Raw genomic sequence first — 26,970 nt, forward strand, 5'->3', positions numbered from 1 at the left:
TGCTTGAGGGCACATTCACTCCCTGGCCAGCTTCTAGGGGCTTGAAAGCCTGCAGTGGGTGGGATCAAAGAGACAGAAACACCCCATGGAGATTCCTCTCTTTTCCAATAGCACAGAAACATGGTGACCTGCCCACGAGGACCCCTGCCCTCTTCCGTGGGCAACCATGGCCCCCCTTTCCCACTGTTCTCGCAGAACCAGGGCTGCAGAAGGTGAGGGTGGTGGTGAGTCAGTTGGAGAGGCCTTGTGGCCCACGTGCCACCACCCCTTGTGTCAGAGGTCTGAGGAAACAGGATCAAATGCCCAGGTGGGTTATGTACTTTGTCCTTACCTGCACTCCCATGATAACTTGTGTGGGACAGAAGGCTGAGTCGCTTCTCTAACTGCAAAGCTTCATGGGCCACTCTCTCTTCCGTGCATGCAGGATTTATGCTGGGGTCTTAAAAAAAAAAACATAGTGATAATCACAACTGAGGCTTAGCTGTAAAAAAACCAAAACCTTCCACTTTTATAGTCTAAGTAGAGCACCTGGAGCAAGCACCAGGGTGCCTGCCAACCTTAAATGTGAGCGCTTGTTGTTTTATAGTCAAGAGGATTTCAGGTACTGGAGTTCTGTTCTTTCCTGCCTCCCAAAATCTTACTGTATAGCATCAGAAGTGGAGGTTTTTAATATCAGCTGCTAATAACTCCCTCCAGGATACTATAAATGATAATGGTTCCAGAAAGCCAACCCCCTTTCTCCCCTCCTTCACTTCCATTGTTTGCTTGTTTCCTTTCAACTGGTACGTATCTCCAAACATTTTCAAGTCCTGGAAGCTCACATACCTACTTGGGACTTTTTCCCAGTTGTTAAAACAAATATTTCCTCTTAATTTACAACCTAATATAAATTCTACACAACTAGACAATTGAGTGAGAATATAGAAGAACCTCTCCTTTACTTTTTTGTGAGGGGCAGGGAGTACATTTTGCTTCCAAACTGATAAGCATGGGGACTGCGCAAGTTCAGTATTAAGGAAATGATAATTCCTCAATACTTTATTCAATACAAATCATTCAAAGATCTATCTGTCATTATTAAAACATTCACTTTGCTGATAAATCAATAATTCCTTCTCAGCAGACAATACTTGTTCTTCCATTTTCCAGACAGGAATTTGACTAATTATTATAGTTAATACATTTGTAAAAAATATATTTGAATGGCTAGACATCAATGCTATTTTCATCATTTGTCAGATAGTGGGAGGTGAAACAAATATTACTTTCCTTTCAGTGACAATCATGCCCTCATTTAATCTGGTAGGATGCACAAATTTTAATCTAGGTTGTTGAAGACCACAGAGTGATTTCTTGAACCACTTTGAAGTGTTAAGTGTTCATGTTCTAAATATTTAACGGCTGAAATCCTATGCACACCTATCAGAAAGTGATCAGAAATCCCATATGTGCATACTAGGATTTACAGCTGAGTCAACAATTGTAGAATTGGCCTGTAAGTCATGTTTCTTCAAGAAGGTTTGTCTCATTCTATGAGATACAACTGAACTAATGATGCTTGGACTAAAAAATTGGGGCGCTAATAATGCATTCATGTATTTCAAGCTTCACAATATGATTGTTTCCTTCTAACCAACCAGTTGTTGCTGGCATCCATCTGTCTCAAGAGACAATGGAGTGTGCCTCCAGGGGTGAAGTCTAACCTTTGTGTTAACAGCACCAAAGTGACCTCCCCAGAGTGCAAGAATGGGCAGTGTGTCTGGAGGTCCTGGGCTGCCCAGACAAGAACCCCCCCCCCTTGGCCTTGCTGAGGTGGTCCAAAGAAAAGCAGAGCAATATGTTTGGCACCAGCTTGCCTGCAGGAGTTGCTGGAAGGAGGTGTACAAGGCACCATCCAACTGTCTTAGGGACTCCACTCTGGTTTTGTTTACTCCTGAGACTTTTCTTATAATAATTCTAATAATAATTTATTATTTATACCCTGCCCATCTGGCTGGGCCTCCCCAGCCACTCTGGATGGCTCCCAAAGATATCCTGCAAAGCAGTGGAGGTTTAGGATCAGAGTTTTGCTTCTCCTAGATGGGCTACCTTCCCTGGTTGAGCCCCATCTGTCCTTATTTCCCCTGACAGCACCAGCAGAAACTGCCTTCTTGACCGCTGGCCCACTATGGGTCTCTTCTGCTCAATCCACCAGAGCCTGTCTTCACATGCAGGGCAAGTCCCCAACTCACCAAGGATTTAAGATCCATCAGTTACCCTCACTTGGTTTAGCCTGCCAGTCAGCCATTCTCAGGGTGTGGCACCACTCTATTATGCCTTGGTCAGACCACACCTGGAGTACCGTGTCCAGTTCTGGGCATCACAATTTAAGAAGGATATTGACAAGCTAGAACGTATGCAGAGGAGGGTGAACAAGATAATCAAGGGTCTGGAAAACAAGACTGATGAGGGAGTTGGGTATGTCCCACAGAAGATGAAGCAAGCTTGTTTTCTCCTGCTCTGGAGGATAGGACTTGAACCAATAACTTCAAATTACAAGTAGGGAGATTCCAACTAAACATCGGGAAGAACTTTCTCACAGTAAGAGCTTTTCGACAGTGGAATAGACTTCTTCAGAATGTGGTGGACTCTCTTTCCTTGGAGGTTTATAAGCAGAGGATGGATGGTCATCTGTTATAGTTGAGATTCCTGCATTGCAGGGCATTAGACTAGTTGCCCCACGAGTCCCTTCCAACTCTACAATTCTATGATCCTATGATTCACCTGATACTAAACTGAACCAATAGCAATGTTGTTCCTGATGGCTGCCTAGCAAGGGAAATTTTTACTTTCAAAATTAATTACCTGGCAACTTCCAATTATGTCAAAGTTTAACAAGTTAATTTTCAGAGTAGTGTGATGCAACTCAATGCAACATCTCAAATTAATGTTGGGTCCCTCTCTAGCTTTTTAACATTTATACACGTTTATGCAACTATATGGGACGTGGGTGGCGCTGTGGTCTAAGCACTGAGCCTAGGGCTTGCCGATCAGAAGGTCAGCGGTTCGAATCCTCGCAACGTTGTGAGCTCCTGTGCTCGGTCCCAGCTCCTGCCAACCTAGCAGTTCGAAAGCACACCAGTGCAAGTAGATAATAGGTACTGCTGTGGCGGGATAGTAAACAGCGTTTCCGTGCGCTGCTCTGGTTTTGCCAGAAGTGGCTTAGTCATGCTAGCCACATGACCCAGAAAAACTGTCTGAGGACAAACGCCGGCTCCCTCAGCCAGTATAGTGAGATGAGTGCTGCAACCCCGGAGTTGTTTGCGACTGGACTTAACTGTCAGGGGTCCCTTTACCTTTACCTATGCAACTATATATATATACCTTTTATTTAGACAATCCAAGGAAAAATGTACATGTAATTGAATTTTGATGTTTAATGATGACAAACATTTATGCATCCAGAACCTCTTATTCCAATCAAAGCGAAATGTATTATACAAGCTAAATTCCCTTGTTATATGGTTATGCTCAGTGCCAGAACTCACCATAAATCATAGCTGTCAACTTTTCCCTTTTCTGGCGAGGAATCCTATTCGGAATAAGGGAATTTCCCCTAAAAAAAGGGAAAAGTTGACAGCATGCCATAAATACACCCCTTGCTCTCTTATAATGGCAATGGCGCGAACCTGGAGGTGCTGGAACTGAGTTCCGGCTGAATAAAAGTGCTAGTTATGTTATACATCCAAACTAACCTGGCAGGACTGGACGTAGACCAAAAGGGCCTTTCATTGGAGAGATCCCATGAACAATGCAATCAAAGAGAAAGCTGATCTTTTCTCCTTCCGTGCAAGATAAAAAAAACACACCAGCCCTGAAAGAAAGCAAAACATTAGGACAAATTTAAATCTGAATGCAGGACATATTGGCATATTTATGCAACATCAAAAGAACCTAAGGAGCAATTTATATGCTATGCTGGCTCTAGCATTGCTTCCAGAAAGGTCTTATTCTTAAGGGGTCACATTTCAAAGGTTCTAAACCTGTGTACCATCCTGTGTTTCTGTACTAGACCACAGAATACTATAATAATATGGACTTTTGGTTGCTGCTTTGGTCAAATTCCTGAACCAGAGAGGAAGAGGTGTTTGCTTGTGCCACATTGTGAACTTTTGTTTGTGAAGGGCAACACATTATTGGGCTCTTGTCTTAGTGAACAATTAAATATAGCAAAAACCACATAGTTGCAGAAGGCTTTTTTTTTACGGTGGTTTGGACACAATGAAACAATAACCTGATCTTCTATCAAACATTTTGAATATATTATTACAGTCTAGATTGAATAGTGACCAAATGCTTTCAAAATGAAATTTTAACTGCCTTTCCTTTTTTTAAATATTAATTTACTACTTATTTTTTCCTAGAAATAAGCCAAAAAGTATTTTTTATTAGTTCATTGACAAAAATGATTCTTAATTTTTCAGTCTGTTTAAAGTATCCCCCCCCCCGAAACATTATCTTATATTTGTCCAAGTTCTAGACATAGGAATAAAGTGAGTGAAATCTGGATATTAAGGCTCCAGGAAATCACACAATCCCTAAAAGTAGTCCACAGGGTTAGCTCCCAAAGCCTGTAATAAACTGACATGGACTGGTTCACAGATGTTTCAAAAGAGGTATTTTTATTAGGAAACATTTTAATGACAGGGAGGCAAAATTCTTTTGCAGGGGAGCTGTTTCCTGCCCCCCAACACCTGTTCTGAGGTGATTTTTGGAAAATTCGAACTCATAAAAATAGCTGCCTCCTTTGCTACTCACTAGGGGGAGCCATTATAGTGGACAGCAGTTGAAAATCCATTTTGCAGAGTGAGCAGATTGTTCTTCCAACAGCTCAATTTTAAAAAATCTTTAAAAAAAACAACACATTGGAAATCCCTTTGAAAAAAAAACGTTTCTTTCTTTTTAAAAGATTACCTTTCAAAACCCAAAAAAATGCTTTATTTAAAAACAGACTCAAGAGTTTAAAAGATGCCCATTTATTTGGTGGGAGCAGAACATAACTGTCAGGGAACTGTCCCCGGCGCAGCGCAAGGTGGTGGAAGGGCTCTCGGGATGCTACAGAGAGCCCCGGCCCCACCTGAGTTTCCAGTGGGGAGGGGCATGTGTGGAATAATGCCTGCTGATGATTCAGGTTCATCATGGGTTAACCTATCACTCCCATGTTAGGTAGGTGTTCCCTGGTTGAAAGGCAGTTGGGGGTTTGGCAGTTGGGGGTGGAGGGTTAGAGAGAGAAAATGAGAGGTTAGGCTTTGGGGGGAATGGGAGGAAAGGTCATTACCATTGCTAAAGGGATGCAGGAAATATTATAACTAAGCTGAATTACATGAGAAGAAGATTTGTACCAGTAATAACCCGAGACACCCATGTTTTCAAGTCACCCAATAAAGTTAAATGTGCTTAAACGTTCGTTGACTCTGGCAGTGGATCAGTACCTTAAGAGGTGTGACTAAGAGGAGAGAACAAAGCTTTCCTGTGGAAGAGGAAACTGTTTGCTTCTTCTCCTGTCATACAGAGGGCTGGACAGTGAAGCCAAGTGAGCCACTTATTTGCCTAAAGGGAAGGCAAACTGCAGTAGTGGGGAACCCTGGTAGGGAGATCCCATAGGTGGCGAGAGGTTTTCAAACGTAGAGCCCTGAGGTACCCCAGAGACAACTCCCATATGAACACTGAAGGATTCATCCTAGTTGTCAGTGAAACCTAGGGAGAGTCACTGTTGGGGAAGTATTGGGGGGGGGGGAATAGGATCCCTCACAGCATGCATTTCAGGGTATGGAGGGAAGAGGCTCTGAGGATGCTGGAGAGACCTTGCACTCCCCTCGCTCAAGGGGCGATGAAGGAGACGCGCAGCTTCCAGCGCCCCAAAGGCGTTGAGGGGTGAAACGAAAGGTTGGGAGGCAGGGTTTCTGTATACCGAAACTCTTTTGCTGAGGTCAGAACCAGAAGGGGCCATTCCCGGATTCTGTCGACACTTGATACAGACATGAAATTATTAGCTCTGCACTGTACATAGTTTGCACAATAAAACTCTTACAGGAAACTTGGGAATTTTGCCTGCTTACTCATGAGCAACTAACCAAGGACCTTACAATAACAGTGCAACCTTATAAATACCAAATCAGGGGTAAGCCCCATTGAGAACAATAGTCAAAACAAAATAAAATAAAAAATTCCTTCTAGTAGCACCTTAGAGACCAACTCTAAGGTGCTACTGGAAGGAATTTTTTATTTTATTTTGTTTTGACTATGGCAGACCAACACGGCTACCTACCTGTAACTATTTCCCAATGTGAATGTGCTAATAAATCACCAAAATCAATCACTGAATCAAAGTTAAAAAAAAAAAACCTGGAGAGGCAGTTGGAATTAACTGGGCAAATTTCACAATTTTGGGTCAAATCATTGTTTCTCTGCAAGGAAAATGGTCTAGAGCAAGGCTTTCAGAAAGTGTATAAAGGAGATTCTCCAATCTAATTCTAACAAATTTTGAGAAGGCACAGTTCCCTTGCTCCCAAAGGGACTACAAAATTCCCTGGTGCCTAAACATTCAGTTGCATAGGTGTTTGAACTGTGATTAACATAAAAAATGGGAAAATAGCAGAACACTATTTTGATTGTGTGAGAGAGAGGGGAGGAAGAGGGAGAGGGAAGAGAGATTTGCTTAGCTGTACTGAAAGGTTCATCCATATCAAATATTCATATTTCAACACAAAAATCAAACCTCACAAAAATTCAGTTCACTTCTAATTTATTGATGTCTATGAATGCCCTACATTACTTGGCAGAATAATGTTTTTCCAGTTCTTGGTCAGACATTATTGCTGCCATGAATAGATTGATTCCTTGGCCCCTGCCTGGAAGATAAAACACGTATCCAAGACACATTCCTATCCTCCCTCAGCTCAAGTCCAATACAGTGTGTTGTATTTGCTTAATGACAACTGAGGACATTCTCCTATCACTGGGTCAACATTAAAAATCCTTTAGGGCTAGCTATGCAAAACAAAATACAGTAATGCTGAAGGCCTTTCTGGTCTGCAAAAATTATTGACACAACTCAAGTGTTAGAACATGGGTAGGCAAACTAAGGCCCGGGGGCCGGATCTGGCCCAATTGCCTTCTCAATTCAGCCCACGGATGGTCCGGGAATCAGCATGTTTTTACATGAGTAGAATGTGTCCTTTTATTTAAAATGCATCTCTGGGTTATTTGTGGGGCCTGCCTGGTGTTTTTACATGAGTAGAATGTGTGCTTTTATTTAAAATGCATCTCTGGGTAATTTGTGGGGCCTGCCTGGTGTTTTTACATGAGTAGAATGTGTGCTTTTATTTAAAATGCATCTCAGGGTAATTTGTGGGGCATTTTTTTCTTCTTCAAAATATAGTCCGGCCCCCTACAAGGTCTGAGGGACAGTGGACCGGCCCCCTGCTGAAAAGGTTTGCTGACCCCTGCGTTAGAATCAGGGCTGTGCCAATTAAAGCAGGAGATGGGGTGAAATTTAAAGCTGAGAAGAGTCGATATGTATGCATTTTGGGGTTAACTACACATGATGTTGGCGCAACCTGCATGTTAGAATGCATATAATGCTGAACAAAACAGGATGGGAGGATTTAAAGCTGAGAAAGGCTGAGGAAGAGTAGGTCCAAAATGCTTTTCCTCCTCACACTTCCCCACCAAAACTACCGTACTTCCCCCAATTTGCAAGTGAGAAACTGTGAGAACAGAGACAGAGCAGAGCATACCCCCCAGCAGATACTACCCCAATTCCTCAGTCCCACACCCTCAGAGCACTCAGATACCCCTTTTAATATCCCAAGGACCCAAGTCATTGCAATAATAATAATAATTATTATTATTATTATTTATTTGTACCCCGCCCACCTGGCTGGGTTTCCCCAGCCACCCTGGGCAGCTTCCAACAAAATACATTAAAATGTCACACATTAAAAACTTCCCTAAACAGGGCTGCTTAAGGATGCTTAAGGAATTTGTTGATTCTGTATTCCAGAGTGGACTTGCCCGATCCACACTTGATGGACTTATATGTGGATCAGAGAGTAGCCCTCCTTCAGAATCTAGACTCCATCCAAGGACAGGGTTTTCTCTCCCCACCTTTTTAAACACATGCTATCTGCTAGAAAGTGCACTGCTGCGCATGTGTGATATGCATGGGAGAAAAGGCTGCTCATCCCATGAGGCAATGGGGGCAGTCAGGATTTTTCCATCATAGTTCCTGGGAAGGAAGTGATGTCATCATATCACATCACATCACTTCCAGGATCCTAGGGGCAGTTTTGGTTCCATTTGGATCACAGTGGGCAACAGCAGCACACTGTCTAAGCACCAAAGTGGGTAGTACCTGTTTAAAAAAGAAAGGAAAGTATGTTTTTTTAAATAACTAAACATGTGCAGATGCACATGTTGCCTTGCCTCCCTCCCGCCCCAAACCTGCATCTGAGATGGAATAGATTTCCAGGTGGTGAGTGTGTAAGAATGGAGAAAGCAAGGCATGTTTTAGGACTTTCTTTTTTCATTTTTGCCCAGAAGGGTTTTGAGAGTAGCTGTAGAATGTTTCTAAAGATGATAGTGCTTATTTTCTCTGCTGTTTCTACAGTTAGCTAATTGGTTAAGAGAAACAGTGATGTAGTGATACCTTTCCAGCTCTCAGGCAATATATCAATCAATCAATTTATTTATTGCATTAGCCATATGGCCATAGCACATTGTGAGAGACCAGGCAGTGACCTGTCGTGATTATACATAGAATAGTACGGATACAGTTAGAACATTAAGTATAAAATCATGCTGAGTAATACAGATGAGATAAAGAGCAATAACAGGGCATGTCGACTGTGTCTACGTCAGGAAGTTACATAGGACTAGGGCTGAGGTAAGTTAGCTAAAAAAGGTGGCCCTGAGTTTCAGGGCCTGTAATATGTAGATGGCCACTCCACGTCATATCAGTGGGTTGGCATCCGCCAGCAAGTACTTCATGCGGTCATCGTCCCGGGCAATGATCAGTGGGATTAAAAGGAAAAGCCTGGGTCTTACTGAGACATATATTGGGCAGAAGAAGAAAAAATGAACAAGGTCCTCTATCTTTCCCTTGTTGCATGGGCAGTCGAAGATCCAGAGGAGTATTGGAAAATACACCCTGTAAGAATGCTGTGGGGATGGCATGAAATCGGGCTAGTGTGAAGGCTCTTCTTAACATAGGATTTATCAGATCACTCAAATAGTGGCCAGAGATCTAACTACCTTCATGCGAGGAAACCACGTGGAGAGTCTGGCCGCGTTAGATAGTTCTAGATCGAGGGCTGCGTCCCTCGCAAGAATCCAGTTGCGAATTTTGTCTTTGTCCCATGAGGATAAGGCGGCGAAGTCTGGAAGGGAGTAACGATCGCAGATGATCTCCATGCCCCTTGACCAGGTGCTGCTGCTGGTGAAGGCTAAGGAGGCTTGTTTGGCTAATAGGGAATTTGGAGTTTCAGCAAGCGATTTGTAGTAGGTAATTATCCTGATATGGGCTCTTGCTACGATGGATGGTAAACCCAGTTCCATTCTCAGTGGGGCCGCCATTGTGCCATTGGGGAGTCCCAAGATCTTTCTTGCCCCTCAGGCAATATACTGTATTTTTTCGTGTATAAGACTAGGGTTTTTTCTTTTTCTTTTACCAAAAAACTAAGTTTAAAATTGGGGCTCATTTTATACATGGGTAGTGCTGAGGGATGTTTTCTTAATTTGGAGTTCCCAAAAACAGGGGGTGTCTTATACATGAGGGTGTATTCAAGAGAGGTCAGGGGGACCATGGTTTCCTTGAATACACCATGGTTTGTTTCAATAGGTGTGAGCCACCCGGCTTGTTCAACAAACCAGGCTAAAAATAAACAATGACTTAGCATTATGTCTGAATACAACCAGAATATAACAATAAAATTAATAATGCTAACACTTAGTAGACATCAGAACTTTTTTTAATTCTCATTTTATTTTAGGACCATTATATTTTAGGACCATTTTGCCACTTTATTTGCAGCCCTAATATTTTTTTAATATATATTTTATTACATACAGATCCCTAACTGATGAGATGTTATCATCCTACAATTTTCTATATTCAAAAAGCAAACCAAAATATAAGTGCAGAACACTCACAGAAACCACACCGAGTTCCTCCTTCAAAGACAAATCCATTAGGAACAGCTCCATAGCGTCGCAGATCTGAGAGTTTCCATTGTCCCATGATAGAGGGTGGGTTATCTTTTGCTAGTACTAGAATATCGTTGCAAAAGTGGAGAGTTGCCGGACCACTCTCCAGTTTAGTTCCAGGTGCTACCACAACATGAAACCTGTGAACTATCAGAGGGAGGGGGAAATGAAAGTATAAGGGATTAATTTAATCATTTTGCCAAAAATAATTAAACAGTCAAATGTGCACAAAGACTGGTTTCATTACCACTAACATAAAAATGTTCATGCTAATCCATGTTCATATCATGACATTTAGCAAAGGCTACAAGACAAGGCTACAACTTATGTCCTGAAGTTGAGGCTCCAGTACCTTGGCCACCTCATGAGAAGAGAAGACTCCCTAGAAAAGACCCTGATGTTGGGAAAGATGGAGGGCACATGGAGAAGGGGACGACAGAGGATGAGATGGTTGGACAGTGTTCTCGAAGCAACTAACATGAGTTTGGCCAAACTGTGGGAGGCAGTGAAAGATAGGCATGCCTGGCGTGCTCTGGTCCATGGGGTCACGAAGAGTCGGACACGACTGAACAACTGAACAACAACACAAGACATAAAATAAAACTTGGTGGTGGTAACCTCTTTTCCTGTAATTTCATTACAATTTTATTTTGATTCTGTTTTTAAATATACAACAGCAAAGGGCTGAATATTTTAAGAGCAACTCATTTACTCTGATGGCTCATAAGAAAAACAAAGAACTTCAAACTACTGAAACAATCTTTTTCATATTTTGCTGAAAAAGACATTAATTTAATGGCAACAAAGAAAAGGCTGCATTTTAACAAGATATGAAGGGGGGAGAGAAAAAGAAGAAGAAGAGGAAGAGTTTGGATTTGATATCCCGCTTTATCACTACCCGAAGGAGTCTCAAAGCGGCTAACATTCTCCTTTCCCTTCCTCCCCCACAACAAACACTCTGTGAGGTGAGTGGGGCTGAGAGACTTCAGAGAAGTGTGAGTAGCCCAAGGTCACCCAGCAGCTGCATGTGGAGGCGCGGGGAAGCGAACCCAGTTCGCCAGATTACGAGTCCACTGCTCCTAACCACTACACCACACTGGCTCTCACTTATACTCGAGTCGCAACTATTCAGAAAATCTGCTCTCCATCAAGTGAAGTCTGTTGGGAGAACTAGTTATCATCTCAGTGGTACAGGGACACTTGCAGGGGAGAAATAAACCAGCAAGAGAGAGTGAAGCAACACTCCTCCTGCAGCTTTCCCCTTACCTAAGCCTACTTCCAACACGGCTACCTACCTGTATCCAGTTTTAGAGTCACAGATGGTTGAAATGCCTTAGGGGGCATCTGCATGGGAGAAGTAGGGAGTGGGAATTAAGCATCAGTGGGTGGAGATATTGGTTAAGGACCCCACTTTTTCCTTATAACATGCAGCTTTCTAGTGTGCCAGCTTCAACCTCCAGGTTGATTCGCAATGGTGCGTAAAATGCTGGGACCATCAAGCTTCATTAGACTGACTTTTTTATATGACAGCTATGGATGAAGTGGTCACGACAACAGACCCTAAGACAGGATTGGGGAAACTCTGGTCCTCCATTTCTCCAGATGTTGTTGCACTCCAACTCCCATCAGCCCCAACCAATGATGCGATTTCTAGTCCAATAACATCTGGAGAGCCACAAGTTCCCCATCTCTGTCCTTAGAGATGCCATAAAAAGCAAAAGAAAAGAGGGACAAGTAGCCAAACTAATTGTACAAGGCAACCAAGGAGCAGGGAACCATCATAACCATATCATTGTTAAAAATAAGAAAAAGTAAAATAGGATAAGGAGAAGCATGATTCAACCAAAACACAAAGCAAGAGTTATGTAGTCTCTGAAGCATAGTGGACTCACAATACTTCTGGACCAATGTGGGATGGCTCAGAGCTATGAGATAACTCCATGTTATTCACCTTCACAAAGGCAGAGGTGCATGAATGAATTGCTGTTATGTATAAATGCCCACTGATGCTAGGTCAGGCTTCCTCAACCTCGGCCCTCCAGATGTTTTGGCCTACAACTCCCATGATCCCTAGCTAGCAGGACCAGTGGTCAGGGATGTTGGGAATTGTAGTCTCAAAACATCTGGAGGGCCGAGGTTGAGGAAACCTGTGCTAGGTTTACAAAGCCTATAGCTAGGAGCCAAACAGTTGTTTAGGTTTGCACATAGGCTAGTAAAATTGTTAACCTTTTTTCTTTTTTCTCTGGTCTCAAAGCTATATCACAAATTACTTCAGAAATTCACTTATGCACCAAAAGCACATTCCTGTGCACAATATTTTTGCTTTAACCAAATGAACCATGTGTTTAAAAGAAGCAAACATTACCTTCACCTAAACTGTAGCGAATGCGCAGGTCCCAGGCATGCATGGTTTCCTTGTTTTCAAAGCCCAGCATAACAACTTGACTCAAACAGATGATGGCGAGAGTATGATTCAGACCCTCATAACAAAGCCCAGGATCCAGGCCACAGATGTCTTCCAAAGTCACGCTGTTCCTCTCCTTCAGCCCCTTCAGTCGTTCAGATCTTTCCTTGTATACAAGCATAAGCAAGCAATCTGAAAGATGGAAGCCTGTGATCAAATACAAAGTATGGATGCATTGCAACATTTATTTTCAAGCTGATCAGAATTTATCCTTAGTATTAACCAGGACTCATTTCCTGAAACATTTCCTGATCAGATAATATAGATGATAAAGCTCCACATGTAAGCACTTATCAGATACAAAAGGAGTAATTACAGATACTACACTAATTCAGGTGTGCAAGCAGTTGCCATGTTCTGCAAAGCCATCTCACCTTGTGGAAAACATAATTCCACCACTCCACAAGATTATCAATATGAATTTATGGGTTAAAACAAAATCTATGTAGTTATCCTAATGCTATCTTTTGTTAGCTATTCAGAAAATAAACATATATTCTCTATATCTCTATTATCTCTTCCCAGTTCTGTCACTGTGGCTGTTCTGAAGTAAAAAAAAACCACACACACACCCTAAAACTAAAACAGACAAACCTTACAACCTCTCAAACTCTCAAATGTTCTGAAGAAATAAATCACCCTCATCTCACATGCTACTACCAAAGCACTAGAATGAGAATGATTATTTATTTCCATATTTTAAATGCACAGGCTTCATTTTTGAAGAAATGGCCCTCAAAATTTTCAAACGTTCTTATCATGGTTTATAGACAATATAATAAAATACGCAATTTAGCATTTAAACAAATGCTCAAAGTCTTGTGATGTTGTCACTTAGACTTGTGGTTGGTAGTCTCTCTGAGTCTTTAGTGTTGACTGTGTAACCTTTTCTTCTTCTTAGGTGAGGCTTTCTTCTTTTCATTAGTCACCATGAGGACCTTCTCTAAGGAACTGCCAGAGAGCTTCACTCCTGGGGGAAAAGGGCCTACCAACTGGAAGATGGGATCCACATCTGAGTGATGGAGCTACTAAAGGACCATTGGCTGCCATAGATCTTGCTGTGAGATTTGTGGTTTTAAGTAACAAATATGGGAGAACCAGCAGCTCCCGTTTCCGCCTTGGCAAATGCCGAGTAACAACACAATCCTATTTCATGTCTACTCAGAAATAAGTCTTATTGAATTCATTAGGACTTATTTTCAGGTAAGTGGGACTAAAGTTGCTTAGTCACTGAGGCCTCAAAACTCTTATTTAATACCAAGTCAGTGCATTTTCGTACGTGAATCCTCTGAGGTTTTCCCCTATAAGGTGAACCCTTTGAGGCCTCCACCACTGCATTATACCCAAGGGAGCTCCCCACTGAATCCTACCCATGTCACTGAGAATAGGGGAAAGTGTAGTTTGTCACTGAATGGCTTGCCTGCTCAAATGGAAGAAAGCCCAAGGGCAAGGGCTGCAACTTCGCAGGCGTCTATTGCCTATTATGCTTGCCCAGCCCTGAGAAGGCAGCAAAGGCAGGAGAGAAAAACGGGAGTAAAAACAGAAAGGCTATGAGGAATTGTACCTCCTTTTGACAGAACTGTAGAGTTGCAAAGTAGCCCCAAGGGTCATCTAGTCCAACCCCCTGCAAATAATCCTGAGAGATCCAACCTCTGTTCAAAAACCTCCAATGAAGGATACTCCACCACGTTCTGAGATAGTCTATCAGAAAGTTCTTCCTGATGTTTAGTTGGAATCTCCTTTCTTGTAATTTGGATTCCTTGGATTAGGTCCTACTTTCTGGAGCAGGAGCAAACAAGCTCGCTCCATCTTCCATGTGATTGACAGCCCTTCAGATATTTGAAGTAGGCTATCATATCTCCTCTCATTTTCCTGTTTCCCAGGCTAAACATACCCAACTCCTTTAGCCATTCATCCTAAGGCTTGGTTTGCAGAGACGCTTGATCATCTTGGTCGCCCTCAACTGCACATGTTCCAGTTTGTCAATATCCTTCTCAAACTGTGGTGCCCCCTCTGCCCAGTTGTTTCTCTCTGCCCAGTCCACTTGAACTTGAGGGGATGGTGTAACAGGATAGAGAAATGGGCAAGTGTATTTCAAGTTCATTATGCTGCCTCCACTTCCCTGCTGCCCTAGACCAGCAGGAAATGCCAAAGAAAATGCCTTCCTGCAATCATGTAGTTTAGGAGAGAAGCAGGCAGCTCAAGCATACCCTCTACATTGTTGTCTGTCAAGTGCTCCCCAAAGGAAAGCAAGCCCCAAGTGATTCCTACAAGAATTGCCACAAAACCATGAAGCATCTGGCTAATCTAGACTCTGCTTCTCCCTCGCCATCACAAGCCAAGTGAGTAAGAGCCAGAAACGGATGGCAGAAAAGACTCAGCCCCCATAGAGCTCACCTATCTTCACCTGCATCATACCTTTTTAAAGAAGGAAACCTAAGCCCTTGTTGAAGATGTGTCGTTAAAAGGAAAGGGAGCATAAAAAGAAGAGCAGAGATCCTGCTTTTGAGATGTAAGGCAGGGCCATTCTGGGAGCTCCTCTCCAGCAGAGGAGTCAAAGTTCAAGCCAGCCTTATCTCATTCGGATGCAACAAGGGTGGGAGGATAACCCTGAAATGTCTAGACTAGAGCATGTCCACCTTACTAGAACTGGGTAACCATAAAGATCAGTTACAGGTCATTGGGGGGGTGTGCTTTCTTCCACTTTTACTTTTTATTTTTAATATTGGGAGCCTATTGGCACACACTTTTTATATGACATAAAGCTCTTGATGCATTTTTTAAAAAATGTTACCATACATACAAAAATGTGTCTCTCATATCACACATACATAACCTCTAATCAAATAGCAGATAAAAGCTATGTGATGTAAAATTCCACTTATGATACCTATGGTCTCCAAAGAGGTTGCTGCAATAACACGTTCTACATAAGAAAGCTTATTTAATTTTTTGTTAGCCATTCAACGTGAGTAAGATTAATTTATGGCAATAAATAAAATATTTCTCAAGAATTATGAACTTTTCTTGAAACTGTACTTTTTACATATCCATGCAAGAGTACCAACAGGGGGAGGCAAGTGTATTTCAGTATTTATTACAGCATGAATTTCAGCCAATATAAGTTAATTTTAATATATATGCTTCAAAAAACCCAATATATTACATACATTAAAAAGAAAGCTCTGCCTATCCATTCATTATTACAGCCATTTCTTATCGGAATAATGGTATGGGAATAGACAAGAGGCAATTGTCACTGGCAATTGCCAAAGAATGCTCCAACTACCGCACAATTGCACTCATTTCACACGCTAGCAAGGTTATGCTTAAAATTCTACAAGGCAGGCTTAAGCAGTATGTGGACCGAGAACTCCCAGAAGTGCAAGCTGGATTTCGAAGGGGCAGAGGAACCAGAGACCAAATTGCAAACATGCGCTGGATTATGGAGAAAGCCAGAGAGTTCCAGAAAAACATCTACTTCTGCTTCATTGATTATGCAAAAGCATTTGACTGTGTCGACCACAGCAAACTATGGCAAGTTCTTAAAGAAATGGGAGTGCCGGATCACCTCATTTGCCTCCTGAGAAATCTGTATGTGGGACAAGAAGCTACAGTTAGAACTGGATATGGAACAACTGACTAGTTCAAAATTGGGAAAGGAGTACGACAAGGCTGTATATTGTCTCCCTGCTTATTTAACTTATATGCAGAATACATCATGCGAAAGGCTGGACTGGATGAATCCCCAACCGGAATTAAGATTGCCGGAAAAAATATCAACAACCTCAGATATGCTGATGATACTACCTTGATGGCAGAAAGTGAGGAAGAATTGAAGAACCTTTTAATGAGGGTGAAAGAAGAGAGCGCAAAATATGGTCTGAAGCTCAACATCAAAAAAACTAAGATCATGGCCACTGGTCCCATCACCTCCTGGCAAATAGAAGGGGAAGAAATGGAGGCAGTGAGAGATTTCACTTTCTTGGGTTCCATGATCACTGCAGATGGTGACAGCAGTCACGAAATCAGAAGACGCCTGCTTCTTGGGAGAAAAGCAATGACAAACCTAGACAGCATCTTAAAAAGCAAAGACATCACCTTGCCGACAAAGGTCCGTATAGTTAAAGCTATGGTTTTCCCAGTAGTAATGTACGGAAGTGAGAGCTGGACCATAAAGAAGGCTGATCGCCGTAGAATTGATGCTTTTGAATTATGGTGCTGGAGGAGACTCTTGAGAGTCCCGTGGACTGCAAGAAGATCAAACCTATCCATTCTCAAAGAAATCAGCCCTGAGTGCTCACTAGAAGGACAGATCCTGAAGTTGAGGCTCCAGTACTTTGGCCACCTCATGAGAAGAGAAGACTCCCTAGAAAAGACCCTGATGTTGGGAAAGATGGAGGGCACAAGGAGAAGGGGACGACAGAGGATGAGATGGTTGGACAGTGTTCTTGAAGCTACTAACATGAGTTTGGCCAAACTGCGAGAGGCAGTGAAGGATAGGCGTGCCTGGCGTACTCTGGTCCATGGGGTCACGAAGAGTCGGACACGACTGAACGACTGAACAACAACAACAATTGTCACTGGGGAGGAAAGGCTGAAGAACAGAGAGAAATGGAGACAGCATGTAACTAGATAGAAAAGAATACAAGTGGGATTAGTTAATTGAAAGGTGTGGGTCTTTTGAAACACAGCTAGCGTATGCTAGACGGTTTCATCAGGAAAAACTAGGAGCGGGATAATCTTATATTACGCTGTGTTTATTTATTTATATTATGCCCAGCAGTTAGTGTTTAATATACACCAGCAGACTGAGGGGACCCGGGCCATAGCATGGCCTTCTTAATATAGAAATGGTTCGAAACTGAATCCAAGATTTGGTTTTATAGAGGAGGCTCAACTGATCCGCGCAGGCTTCCAGGCCCCACCGCGTCCGCTGCCTTCCATATCCTCTTTCTATAATTAGCGCGCCCTCCGGCCACCAGAACAGGAAGGGAAAAGGAAGAGCCGCGAGACGGACAAGGGCAGGCAGCGCTCTCGCCGGCGGGCCGGTGCGGGGCGAGAGGCGCTTGGGAGAGAGCGCTCGCTCGCTTCCTCCCCTTCTCCACCCGCCGCCTGGCTCGCTCGGGTGGCGCCGCGGCGCGGGCTGCCCTCCCTCTCCAAAGGCGCACGGGGTCCCCGCGCTCGTCTCCTGGCAAGCCTGCGGAACTCTCTCGCGCGTCTCATTGTAAAAAAAGCAAAGACGAAAGAGCGAAAAGCCCATTTGCCCCCCCTCCCACCGCTCAGACACCCTCCGCTCCCGGACTCACCCGCCACCGGCGAAGGTTTGCGCAGCACCGCCCATCGGTTCTTCCACTGTGGAGACAGAAAGAGAGACAAGCCGTTGGTGGCGGGCAGCGGCGCGCCTTCCCTTGCCCCTCTCCCGCGCCGAGCCGAGCCCCTCCGGCAGCCACCCCGACCCCCCCCCCCCAGCCCCCGAGGCAGAAAACGTAGGCCCAAGCGGGCCGGGGGAGCTTCGCGCCGGGGACCTTTTTGCCGTCTCTCCACTTGAGCGGGCCCTCCACCACCACCGCGGAATCCGTCATCTTCAGTCATGATTTCCGACAGCTGCTGGCTGGCTGGGCTGAGCTGCTGCGGGGGTCACTTTCAAAATAGCTTTATTGGGTCACTGCTGCGAGTGGGAGCAGGCGGGGCGGAGGCGAGCCGGGAGAAGAAAGGGGAGCGCGCCGGAGGGAGGCGGCCGGAGAGCCGGACGTGGCTGCAGGGCTGGTGGCTTCGGGGCACCTGGGGCGAACCCCAAACTGGCGCCACCTCCTCCTCCCCGCCAGCGAAGAAGGGATCCGTGAAGATCTACATCAGGAATAGGGGGAGGGGGAAAGAAAGGTCGACATCGCGATCGACTGCCCCTGGGAAACCTGCCTCCCAAGGGGCTCACCTCCCCAGGCCTCCTGCGTGACTAGCCGCATGCGTCTGGCCCTTGCAAGGAGCACCCTTTTCTCTGGCTTTAGCTCATTGTTCATAAAGGATCAAAAGTTAGAGGCGAGCAGTGAAGCAATCAGGTCTACAATACCAAATTGCTCAGGGAGGGCGATTAAAACAAAAACAAGTAGAAGACCCAAAGGATTTTTTCCAAATTGAATGGGCAGTAAAATAGCAAACACAGTTCAACAGAAGCAAGTGTAAAGTGATGCACTGAGGGGGAACCCCCCCCCCAAAAAAAAACCACTTCAATGCACATATATATGCTGAACAGATCTGATAGTGACTGACCATGAATGAGATAATGAGATTGTAGTGAGTAGCTTTAAGAGAAGGAAGACTTTGATCCTAAACCCCTGATGCCTTGCAGCTATATTTATAAGGCTTTGGGAGTAATGTTGTTGTTTAGTCGTGTCCGACTCTTCGTGACCCCATGGACCAGAGCACGCCAGGCACTCCTGTCTTCCACTGCCTCCTGCAGTTTGGTCAGACAGTTTGGTCCCGCAGTTTGGGAGTAAACACTGAGGAAAAATCCACACCTACCGATTTGTGGGGCATCTTCGGGAGAAGAAAAGGCTAGGGAGTAAACCCTAGGCTGCACAAATCCAGAGTGGAGTCCCTAAGGCAGTTGGGTGGCACCTTGTATGCCTCCTTCCAGCAACTCCTTCAGCCAAACTAGTGCCAAAAGTATTGCTCTTGCTTTCCTTTGGACCACATCAGTGAGGTGAAGAGGGGGGTCTTGTTGCCTGGGAAGCCGAGGACCTCCAGACACGCTGCCCAGGCTTGTACTCCAAAGAGTTGATAGCTTGATGAAGATGTTGGCCCAGGATGAGGGCGAGGCAAATGTGAAAAAGGCAAATTCCATGCTAGGGAAGTTTAGGAATGGGATTGAAAACAAAAATGACTGTATGGTGTGACTACACTTGGAATACTTGTTGCTTTACCTCAAAAATAATACTGTATTGTAGAGCAGTGTTTTTCAACCTTTTTTGGGCAAAGGCACACTTGTTTCATGAAAAAAATCACGAGGCACACCACCATTAGAAAATGTTAAAAAAAATTAACTCTGTGCCTATATTGACTATATATAAAGTAATTCTCTTGAATTTTTCAATTTTTCCCGCGGCACACTAGTGTGCCGCGGAACAGTGGTTGAAAAACACTGTTGTAGAGTGGGGAAAACTCCCAAGATGATCAAGTGGGTGGTGCAACTGCCCTTTGAGGAAAGGTTGCAACATTTGTAGCTTTTTAATTTAGATGAAAGGTAAGAACTTTACAGGCCCCTTTTATGCAGGAGTTGAGTTCTGAGGCACCATGCGTGTCAGGACGCATGTAAGCCCGCCCCATCCCACTTGCGGTGCATCAGGGGTCGCATGTATGCCAATCGTGTGCAAGTGTGTAGTTGCCTGTTACGGAGAAAGTGGACAGAGAAATAAATATTCCCTGTTGCACGGTACTAGAACTTGGGATCATTCAATCAAGTGGACTGTTGTTAAGGCAGACAAAAGAAAGTGCTTCTTCACATGGCACATAAAAATGACATTTGCTCTCAGGAAACAAAGCAATGGCGACCACCTTGGATGGCTTTAAAAGAGGATCAGACAAATCCAGGGAGGACAAGGCTGTTGGGCTACTAGCCACAGTAGTTCTGCCTTCACTGCCCTTGGTGCCTTTGAATGCCAGTTTTGGGGAGACGCAGGAGACTATGGTGGTTGCACCCAGTGTCTGCTTATGGGCTTCCCATGGGCCTCTGCCCTGCAACTGCGAGAAGAGGGTGCTGGAGGAGATTGGGGCCTTGGCCCTAACCTGCTGACTAGGCGCTTCGGAGTAGTTTTGTGCATTCTTTCAAAACTAAAACCAGCAACGCAACGACAAAATTAACCCTCCGTTTGAGAATAAATGTGTGCGATGTGGCGATTCCTGTCATTGGTTTCGAAGCACGTACGTCAAAAGGGGCTGTTTCCAGAGCTCATTTTATTTAGGAGCGTTGTCAGGGCGGGGTGCGAGCCAAGCGCGTTTTTCCGCCTTTCCTCTCAAAACTCGGGGAAACCCTGAACTTCCCGGGGCCCCCCCCTCCCGAAGGCGGCAAGGACTGAACTTCCCAACAGGCCTCACGCGTCGGGGCCTCCGAGCGGCGGGCGGGCGGGGAGGGGCATGGTGGGAGTTGTAGTCTCTCGAAAACTGGCGCCTCCCGCCACGCCAGCTCGTCGGGCCAGCCGAGGGCCCCGTGATTGACAGCCCGCCTCGGCCAGTGGCCGACGGGGCTGTAGTCAAGGCGGGCCCGGCGGGCATCACCCTGGCAACAGAGTCGGGGCGACAGCTCGCTCCTCTGAGGGAGACCTGCTTGGGTGGTCTCCCGGCCCCTCGGCGAGGGGGCAGGGGGCGAGAGAGGTGAGAGAAAAAGAGAGAGAGAGAGAGAGACCCCTTTGCCCCCCCCCAGCAGCTGCGCCCCCCTCCTTGGTGCTGGGATTCCTGGGGAGGCGGCGGGTGAAACAATGGGCGGGGTGGGCGGTGGGCGCCGAGCGTGTTGTTGTCGAAGTTAAGGCGCTAGTTCTCTGTGTGGAGCCGAGAGCAACAAGTTTCTGAGTCCGGCGGGCCCTTTCCCCTGCGCTTGCTGTCGGCCCTCTTCGTCGCCGTCGTCGGGGGCTTTGTCTGGGGCTGCGAGGCGCTGCTGGTCGCTGCAACCGTGGGGTGGGGGTGGTGGGTGGGGGGTGGGCGCCAGGTAGTACCAGCGGGATCTCGCCCCGGGGGCTTTTCGCCCTGAAGCGAGGCAACAGCAGGCAGCCGCTCCGCCCGCCGCGTCCCAGGTGCGACTTTTGCTGGGCTCTCGGCTCTGCGTTGTGCTTCCGAGGCAGGGAGCGAAGAGTATGGAGCAGCCAGGAGGCGGTTGCCAACAATAGAGGCAAGTGTATGCAGCGAACGAAGCCTCCTCGAAGGATCTTGGAATGGGAGCTCCGCTGCTTGTGCATGCACAGGGATGAGTAGCGAGGCGGCCCAAGTTTATTCCACCCTGTCTGTTCCTTCAAAACACTTTTTTATCCCGCTCTTCTGCCAAAAAGAGCTTCCGAAGCAGCAGCTCACAAGTTACCTACCAGTCCAGTAATGAGTTTGCAGGTGGTGGCAGATTATTCAGAGCACAATGAAATCCCAAGAAGAGTTTGAAGAGCTTTGAAAGGATCCCACTCTGAACTGAGTAGAATGGGCAGGTGCGGATCGTATGCCAAGGAGGAGAACTTGCTGGGATAACAAAACAAAACAAAAAATAAAAAATTCCTTCCAGTAGCACCTTAGAGACCAACTAAGTTTGTTCTTGGTATGAGCTTTTGTGTGCATGCACACTTCTTCAGATACTGTACACACGAAAGCTCATACCAAGAACAAACTTAGTTGGTCTCTAAGGAGCTACCGGAAGGATTTTTTATTTTATTTTATTTTATTGTTTTGACTATGGCAGACCAACACAGCTACCTACCTGTAACTGGGATAACAAAGTTCACTTCACCTAAAGGGTTTGAAAATGGAAAGGGAATGTTGGCTAATGATAGGAGGTACATTTTTAAATGGCAAGACATGCATGCGATGAAGGATACCAGTCATATGTCTCCTGTAATGAAGTTGGAGGACTCAAAATGCACTGCATATGGGTCTGCCTTTGCAGGCAGTTTTGAAATTTCAACTAACACAGGATGCAACTATCTAGAGACTTGTCAGGTCAGAACATGGTACACCAGTATTGTACCAGCTGGTTGCCTGTATGCTTCTGGGTGCTGCTAACTTCTAAAGTTGTAAATGGTTTGAAGTAAAATTGCGACCCTGCTCATTGATATACCTATAACATCTGTTAAATAGGCAGGCTGGCAGGCCCTTCACAATGTGCCCAAATGCAGCTAAATTAACATTTCTGATATCTCACTTCTGTCCTGGGGGCATTAAAAATATTTTCTTAGTGTGAACCAGATAGTTCTCTTTACATTTTATATATGTCTCTTCCTCCTCCCTTTTCCAGTCTGTTGCAGACCTTAGGACTAACTCTGGCCTGTTGATACTATTGTGATAATGTTTTGGCTACATAAATGCGAACACTGTAAAAAACTGATATTTCTGTTGGTTGGAGCGTGGTGCTGATAATGCCAGTGTTACAGGTTTGATCCCTGTATGGGACAGCTGCATATTCCTGTATTGTAGGGGGTTGGACTAGATGATCCTCGGGGGCCCCCTCCAACTCTACAATTCTATGATTCTATGATACCATGGGATAGTATCTCATTATTTTTAGTTAATTAGGGGTTCTGGTTTTGGGTTATAACTGCTGGATTTTTAATTGTGTTTTAAGGGTTGCTTGATTGGACTTAGATTTTTCTAACTTCTATTTTAAATTATGGCATTTTATTTGATGTTAAGTATTTACATTTTCAAATTAGCCACATTGGGAGGGCTTTTCCCCCTAACACAGCTCCATTAATAAAATAAAAGTTGGTGTTAGGAAAGGGATGAAGTATCACAATGTCACTGTATCAATCTTTGGTGTGTCCATGTTTAGAATATGGTGTGCAGTTCTCTGGCCACATTTTGAAAAAGGATGTTGTAGATATGGATCAACTTCCACCATTGAGCAGTGTGAAGAAGTCACCGTGGGCAGCATATTACAGACAAGCCAACATGCTCCATCTTTTCATTTCATACTTAACTAATGTACTCTGGGTGACATACAGCACAGCACAAAACAAAACAAACCAACAAACCATAAATTGCAAAATACATTTCTAAACAACACCCTTAAAACCATCCAAATTAAAAACAAAACAAAACAGAGAATCCAGCAGCAAACAAACATTGCATAAAATTACTCTTGGATATTAGAGGGATTAAAAGGGTCAGATTAGAAGGCTTGTGATAATAGAAATGACCTTGCCTCGCACCAAAATATTAAAATAGGATGTAGGTGAGCCTCTCTGGGGGGAGCATTCTACAAGCAAGAACCAATGCTGAGAAGGCCCTCTCTCTTTTAGGTGCCTGCCTTATCTCAGTTTGAGGGAGTATGCAGAGAAGCCCTCTGCTGATGAAAACAGGGCCCATAGAGGTACCCATGGGAAGGGGTGAGCCATTAGATACTGAGGTCCCAGGCTGTGGAGAAGCAGGGGGATTGGTCATGTAAGTTGCTAGGGTGAAGAGGTGTGCCAGAAGAGTTAGTTCACCCAGGCAGGAACCAAGCTGTCAAAGGTAGTGTAAGGCAGCTGTTTCAGGCAGCAGACTCCTGGCTAATTCTCCTAAGTCCTTGGCTATAACCTTCAGTTGGAGGGCAGAGCTCTGTGTGAGCTGCAAGGAACCCACACTGAACCCAGGAGACTTCAGGAATTGCTTTCCGGCTCTGGATTTAGTCTGAGACTGAGACAGAAAAGAAAGGGGGGGGGGACTCCTGTCCCATCCCAAGCATGGTTTCAGCAACATCTCTCTAACCAAGTACTACACATGGATAGAGTAGAAGTGTCCTCCATAATGTTAGTTTGAATGTAACTAAATTGCTCCATGCTTGCTTGACATTAAGTTCCATTGAGCCTAATGGCACTTCCTTCCAAGAATGAAAGATTGCAGCCACTGTTATAGAATAAAATGGGGGACAAGATGATTGGAATTTTGAGGCTTTGAGCAACGGATGCATGATCACAATAAAAATGTCAGCAAATGGGTGAATTAGGAAGTGTGAAAAGGTGTGAAATCTTGAGTGTGCGGTACAGTATTTCTGGTCCTGTAAGCTCTACTGTGTGCTAACAAGCCAGCACTGTACTAGAAAAAAATGTGTCTTTTAAAGTTAAGGCTTTCAGTAGTGAGGCTCAATGCAATTTCTTGGAAGGATTATTTTATATTTAATGCTTTAAGTTCTTTGTATCTGCCTTTACAAAAGTGAATATCAGAATAGAAGGATTTGGTCTTTTAGGAACTGTCACAATTAACACTGGAACTAGATATGGAGCAAAATGAACCGAATAAACAAAACTTGGCAGTTTCGTGGGCTTCTTGCTGAGAGTGAACTTGGCTGATGTTAGGTTCTTGGGGAAGTAGTAGATGTGCCACTAATAAATAGTAGAGTTTGTGCTTCTGCTGGGTGCTTCTTTTGCTTAGGAAAGTTTGTACCTGGGTCAGCCTCCTTATATTACTACCACGTATCTGAACAACAACAACAAAAGTGGGAATAGCAGATATATTTAAACAGTATTTTTTTCCTCTGTAGGCTTCACTGGATAAAGACATGAAAATTCCTTGCCTGCAGCCCAGGAAACATTAACACTACATTGCACAGACTTTCTTTTCCAAGAAATACCAGCATGTACAGACCAGGAGAGAAAGTGAAACGCCGGATGCGTATGCATGGTTCCAGCATAAGAAGTGTTGAAGTTGCTAGAGGAAGAGCTGGATATGGATTTACCCTTTCTGGTCAGGCTCCCTGTGTTCTTAGTTGTGTTTTAAAAGGCAGTCCTGCTGATTATGTGGGACTTAAAGCAGGAGATAAAATATTTGCTATAAATGAAATCAATGTGAAAAAGGCATCCCATGAAGATGTGGTGAAGCTAATAGGCAAATGCTCTGGGGTTTTACACATGGTCATTGCTGAAGGGGCTGGCCACACAGACTCTGGCTCAAGCGATGAAGAAGTCGGGTTTTGTGATGGGAAGGGGTGGCTGAAGCCAAAGCCCAATTCCAAAGGGTTGGGTATAAACAGAGCAGAGAAGGTTGTAGAAGAAATGCAATCAGGTGGAATTTTCAACATGATATTTGAAAATCCTAATATTTCGACTTGTAATCTGCAGACGTCGATCAGAAAGCAAATGCTGGTCCATGAAACTGCTCCTGTTAAATTAGTAGGACCTGAAAATAACAACCCAGATAATCCCTGTAATGAGGAGCTGCCCAAAGCTTTGAATGATGACTCAGTTTTTAGAATTGAAGTGGAAAACCAGGAATATTTTGGATTAGATGCAAGTATTTTAAATGTGGCAATGGTTGTAGGCTACCTAGGATCAATTGAACTTCCATCTTCAAGTTCAAATTTGGAATATGATAGCTTGCAGGCTATTCGTGGATGTATGCGACGTCTTCGAGCAGAACAAAAAATCCATTCATTGGTTATAATGAAGATTATGCATGACTCTATTCAACTCTGCAGTAATAAATCTGGAGTGATTGCAGAATATCCTGCAGAGAAATTGGCATTTAGTGCTGTATGCCCTGATGACAGAAGATTCTTTGGGTTAGTTACCATGCAAACCATTGATGATGGAAGTTTGGCTCAGGAAGATGAAGCAGTTTTGAGGACCTCATGCCATGTGTTTATGGTGGATCCAGAGCTTTTTCATCATAAAATTCACCAGGGCATTGCACGGCGTTTTGGATTGGAATGCACAGCAGACCCAGACACTAATGGCTGCCTAGAATTTCCAGTGTCATCTCTCCCTGTTCTTCAGTTTGTCTCCGTTTTGTACAGGGATATGGGAGAATTGATTGAGGGAGTTCGGGCAAGGGCCTTTCTTGATGGAGATGCAGATGGTCAACAGAATAACAGTATGAGCAGTAATAGTGATAGTGGTATTGGAAATTTTAACCAGGAAGAGAAAAGTAATAGAGTTTTGGTAGTTGAACTAGGAGCTAATTCAAGTAAACATGTTCTTAATAGTGCACAAGACAGTGCAGTAGGTAGAAGTCAGGCTATTTCCCATTGGGCATTTGGTCATGAACAAGAAGGAAACTCTGCGTTAGAAGCAATGTTTCAGAATGATAAATCTCAAAATGTAAGTAAATTCTTAGCTCCTTCAGCTCGCACTGAAGTGCCACTAGTTTCTCCCCAAAACTCAGTTACATCATGCAAGAAAAATTCTGTGAACATTTCCAATCAAAGATGGTTGCCGGTTCATGTATTAAAAGATTGGCAACATGGATGTGTAAGTGACCAAGAGTCATACACAGATTCTACAGATGGTTGGTCAAGTGTCAACTGTGGTACTCTTCCTCCTCCCATGAGTAAGATTCCTGCTGACAGATACAGAGTTAATGGCAGCTTTGGGCAGCCTCATCTAATGTCTCAAAATAATGAATTGACTAAAAAAGGGTTTCATATACAAAACACATTTGACTCTCAACACAATGTCAGAAAGGCCAAAGAAGATAAAAAGGTAAGAATGTTCATGTAACACTCTTGTTAGAAAATGCTTTGAAATTGCAGTCATTTCGCCCATTAATTGGAAAGCAGTGCTGTTAGAGTATGGGGGGAATGTACTGGTAATAAAGGA

The 26,970-nt window shown here is 44.2% G+C and overlaps 2 protein-coding genes across 4 annotated transcripts in view; one reads left to right on the top strand and one right to left on the bottom strand.

Moving 5' to 3' along the window:
* The window catches only part of DOK7 (docking protein 7), a 31,708-nt gene extending 13,236 nt beyond the window's left edge, over positions 1-18,472 (bottom strand). The window contains 6 exon segments of the mRNA XM_033160495.1: positions 341-439; positions 3,735-3,854; positions 10,192-10,392; positions 12,611-12,856; positions 18,019-18,064; positions 18,238-18,472. Of these exon segments, the coding sequence (XP_033016386.1) occupies positions 341-439; positions 3,735-3,854; positions 10,192-10,392; positions 12,611-12,856; positions 18,019-18,064; positions 18,238-18,294 (769 nt within the window). The 5' untranslated portion in view covers positions 18,295-18,472.
* A 2,412-nt stretch (positions 18,473-20,884) lies between these two features.
* Positions 20,885-26,970, top strand: part of RGS12 (regulator of G protein signaling 12) — a 91,629-nt gene continuing 85,543 nt past the window's right edge. Inside the window, exons 1-2 of one of the 3 annotated variants that reach the window (XM_033160949.1) lie at positions 20,885-21,079; positions 24,918-26,853. In XM_033160949.1, coding sequence (XP_033016840.1) covers positions 25,012-26,853 — 1,842 coding nt within the window. In that variant the 5' untranslated portion in view covers positions 20,885-21,079; positions 24,918-25,011. Of the gene's footprint in view, positions 21,080-22,176; positions 22,198-24,917; positions 26,854-26,970 lie in introns of those variants that run through there. The other 2 variants (XM_033160947.1, XM_033160948.1) reach the window with 2 other exon arrangements.

The sequence above is a fragment of the Lacerta agilis genome, chromosome 9, assembly GCF_009819535.1.
Source record: "Lacerta agilis isolate rLacAgi1 chromosome 9, rLacAgi1.pri, whole genome shotgun sequence".
Classification (NCBI taxonomy): domain Eukaryota; kingdom Metazoa; phylum Chordata; class Lepidosauria; order Squamata; family Lacertidae; genus Lacerta; species Lacerta agilis.